Source organism: Amblyomma mixtum, chromosome 1 (genome assembly GCF_055824585.1).
Source record: "Amblyomma mixtum isolate Tamu chromosome 1, ASM5582458v1, whole genome shotgun sequence".
NCBI lineage: Eukaryota > Metazoa > Arthropoda > Arachnida > Ixodida > Ixodidae > Amblyomma > Amblyomma mixtum.
This window is the reverse complement of record NC_143012.1, coordinates 85,350,081-85,353,719: the sequence shown is the minus strand read 5'-3', so window position 1 is coordinate 85,353,719 and position 3,639 is coordinate 85,350,081. Positions and strand designations below refer to the sequence as shown.

At 52.4% G+C, this 3,639-nt stretch overlaps 1 protein-coding gene across 1 annotated transcript; it reads left to right on the top strand.

Moving 5' to 3' along the window:
• The first annotated feature begins 910 nt into the window (after positions 1–910).
• On the top strand, positions 911–3,046 carry LOC149367089 (uncharacterized). Its single transcript, XM_089566471.1, has one exon. It carries the CDS (start codon positions 911–913, stop codon positions 3,044–3,046), a length of 2,136 nt encoding a protein of 711 aa, XP_089422597.1.
• Positions 3,047–3,639: the final 593 nt, after the last annotated feature.

Sequence of the window (3,639 nt, the reverse complement as noted above, 5' to 3'; positions counted from 1 at the left end):
AGGGTAGTGAGCTATACAAACCTCTAAATACACTGTGGGATCAAAGTTTATGTAACTTCTATTCGGGAAGACTCTACTCAGACAAATGCAAAAATTGTGATATGAAACCCGATCTAAATCATATGATCTGGAACTGCCCGCAGTCCCTACCCGCGAGTCACTTCATTACCGACTCCGATCACTGGGAGACTCTAAAACTCAGCCCCGACCCGGGCACACAGATCAAGCTCCTCCAGCTGGCTGAAGACGCCGCCGCTGCCCAAGGATAGCGGCCGCCGTTTAAGCGGGAGGCGACTTCGGGTCGCTCCTCCATATCCGCTGGTAATAAAGTTTCACCGCCACCACTAAGGAGGTAACTCTAAATGTCACGTAACCAGCTTATACGCTAACGCTCGTTAGCTCTTTGTCGAGATCCCCCACACGCAACAATGCCAAAGAGCATTTTTCAATATTATTGCAGCTGCAGCCCCCTGGCATCCAGGCGTGGCATCCGGGATCAGGAGTGACAATAGATGGCGCCATTTGCATTTTTGCTACATCATCATCATCATCAACAAGACGAAGCCGTAGCGCGTGGGAGTTGGAGATTCTCGTGCGCCCTCGTGTTCGAAGCCGTGCTGGGCTTCGTTCTCTTGGCTGAATCCCAAATACTGTGGCCTCGGAGCACGCCCCCAGGATCGATCACGTAGTGAGCTACCGGTGAAAACCACACAGCCGCATCTGAAGATCCGGAGATCCTGGCAGAGAGCAACAACTCGTGTTCCGAAAATGACCTGGCACGCTTTGCGCATCGGAGAGTGAGTACCAACGCTTGGTCCAAGCGCAGCTTAGGCCGCTGTGGAAGAATTGCACCTACTTCATTTGGAAATTACGGCACTGACGGAACTTTTGTTGAAGCGGTGCTGCTAGCATGGACGGTGCAGGTATCCAGTACCCTTGGCGTTGGAGGATCCAACACTTGCTACGCGGGCTTCGTAGCGAGCGTTCCTGCGGCGCCGACGACCCCAGAGGATGCTGGTTAATTGAAGATATAGCCTCGTGGAACAAGGCGTTGCGGCCGACAAGGCTTGCGTTGACAGAGTCTGAACCGGGCAAGCTCTGCCTGCGCTCTTACGACGACCGATTTGACAAGTGGCTGAGGTATGATAGTTCCGGCAAAGAAAACGATGGCGCCTTCCTCATCGCCTGGCTTCCTAGACAACACCCCTGCATCCGCAAGGTCCGTGTGCACGACCAAGCACATATTCACCGGCTCTCCTTCATCTCGTCTGCCATCGCTGTACCGGCGAATAACCTGCAAAGCGTTGAGCTTCATACCACCTGTAGCCTTTTTCCTGATTGCGGATTTCTCCAAGCCTTTGGCCCTCCGAAGTGCCTCCGTGAGCTTGGCCTCACCAACATTCACGTCAGCGACGCCCTGGCGCCCGAGGTGGCTGATGTGCTGAGGGGAAACTGGCAGACTCTCTGCAGCGTCAAGCTGATCGGCAACCTTCTGTCTCGGGAATCTGCAAGCACCCTGCTCCTCGCCCTAGTCGCGTGTGAACGGCTAGAGGAATTGGCCTTCCAGGACAGCACAGAGTCTTCCGCCTGCGACGCCATTGCTGGGGTCTTCAGGAGCAGCAGGTTTCTGCAGAAGCTTTCCTTGGTGGGTCTGTGCGAAGCAGAAATGAGCTGCGAGCATTTAAGTGGAGGGCGAGATTGTTTCTACTGCCTGACAAGTCTTTTTGGTGCGTTAGAAGGCCTTCCATCACTTCAGCACCTAGCTCTGGAAAAGACATATATTAGTGACACAGTGGGAGAGGCATTGGCAACGTTCTTGATTTTCCATCACTCACTTCAAACTCTGTCGCTACTAAATTGCAGCTTTGACAGCATAGGTGCTACATGCATTGCGGAGGCATTATCTGCGAACTGCGCTTTGGAGCACATTAATTTGCGCCACTGTTCCGTCGAAGCAGGAACTGTCAGCAAGTTGTGCGCGGCACTTCCTTTCAACACTAACTTAAGAAGCCTCGTTCTGCCGGAGATCAGCTGCTCATCGCCAATTCTAGAGGAGAAAAATTCCACTCTTGAGCTTCTCAGAATGGAGAGTCCTGGCCGCGTCCAACTTTGCCTGCTTGTAGAGCAGCCTACGTTGGTGTCTAAAACCCTGGCACAAGCCCTTGGATGCGCTGCAAAGGTGAAGATATGCCCCCTGGGGTTTGACAGCAGCGTCCTGTGCTCCGTGTATGCCTCGCTGGCCTTGAACCACTCACTGCGCTCACTACACGTCGACTACCAGGGCGGCACTGGCACACCAGAAGGAGCTCTCACCACTCCGCTCTGTGCGACACTCAAGGCATGTGGTTGCCTACGGAGCTTTCATTTAGACGTGCACGGGGCTTACAATGGAAGTGAGGAGACGGCCCCACAAATGGCCAAGATCTTTGATGCCCTTATATGCAACCAACGCCTAAGGAAATTTACGTTGGTAACCTCACGACTGACCTTGAAAACTGCTCAGCTGCTGTCGGTCCTGGTTGGCCAATTAAGGAGAAGCCTGGTTGAGCTGCGCATCGGGAGCTCCGGCAACATGTCTGACGCGGTTCGTGTACTTCAAGAGATGATCACCAAGAATGCATTCCTGTCGAAGATTGCTTTAAGTTACTCTGCCTGCAAGGACGTAGTGTGGGATTGTGCACGCATCGACGATGCTAAAGAGCAGAACCGGGGCCTGCTCAACAAGGCTGCGAAATTCGTGATGAGCATTGACGCAAGGCCTTCAGATTCGGCCAAAGATCCCTGGGCAACTGCCTTCGACGAACTGTGCGGCACCGCATCGTTGCTGGATCACCTAGTGACGCTGTCCGGAAAATCCGAGCTCCAGGTGTCCCTGGACGTGAAGAAGGCAAGGTGCCATCTGCACGACAACTACCTGATCTATGCTGGTGTTGTGCGCGCGACGGTTCTCTGCGAGGCCGGCGATGGCAGCACGCAGTTCGATGAACTCAATGTTGACTGCTGGCGCTCCATAGCGCAGTACCTGAAACTGAGTGATGTGGTTTGATGACCGATTGCAGGGACATTGACCACTGTGGTCTTGTTTGTTGTGCGTGTGTATGTGTCTTTTGTGTGCATGTTGTTGACATTAAATACATTTATGCACTTGTTTCGCTAACTTTTTTCTGTTCCGTCGACCAAGACGGCAACCAGTGGCCAACGTCAACTTCAAACGAAACCACATTCTCCGGCTAAGATTACTCCGAGGCTTGAGTGTCCATGGGCGTCGTAATAACTTGTCTAGACTAAATGCCGGTGACACACTGTTAGCAAAAAAACTCCCAAAAGGGAGTAAATGGCTTGTCCTCTAACGCACACCCAAAAAGAGGTTTTTTTTACTCCATACGTATGGTGTTTATTTACTCCCTTAAATAAGGGAGTTATTGTGGAGTATAAAGGGAGTTATTTTGGAGTGAAAAAGGAGGAAATTTTTCGCTACCCACAGAACTGAAGCCCAAAAATGGCGTCATGTTTATTTATCCTCATTCAGGCTCACTCTTACAGCAGTGACAGCGGCGGAAACGGGCAGTAGCTCTGCGGGCCGCCGCTAACCCAACTTGGGAAACTGCGCTGCCCTAGACCCCGCGTCACGCATTCTTT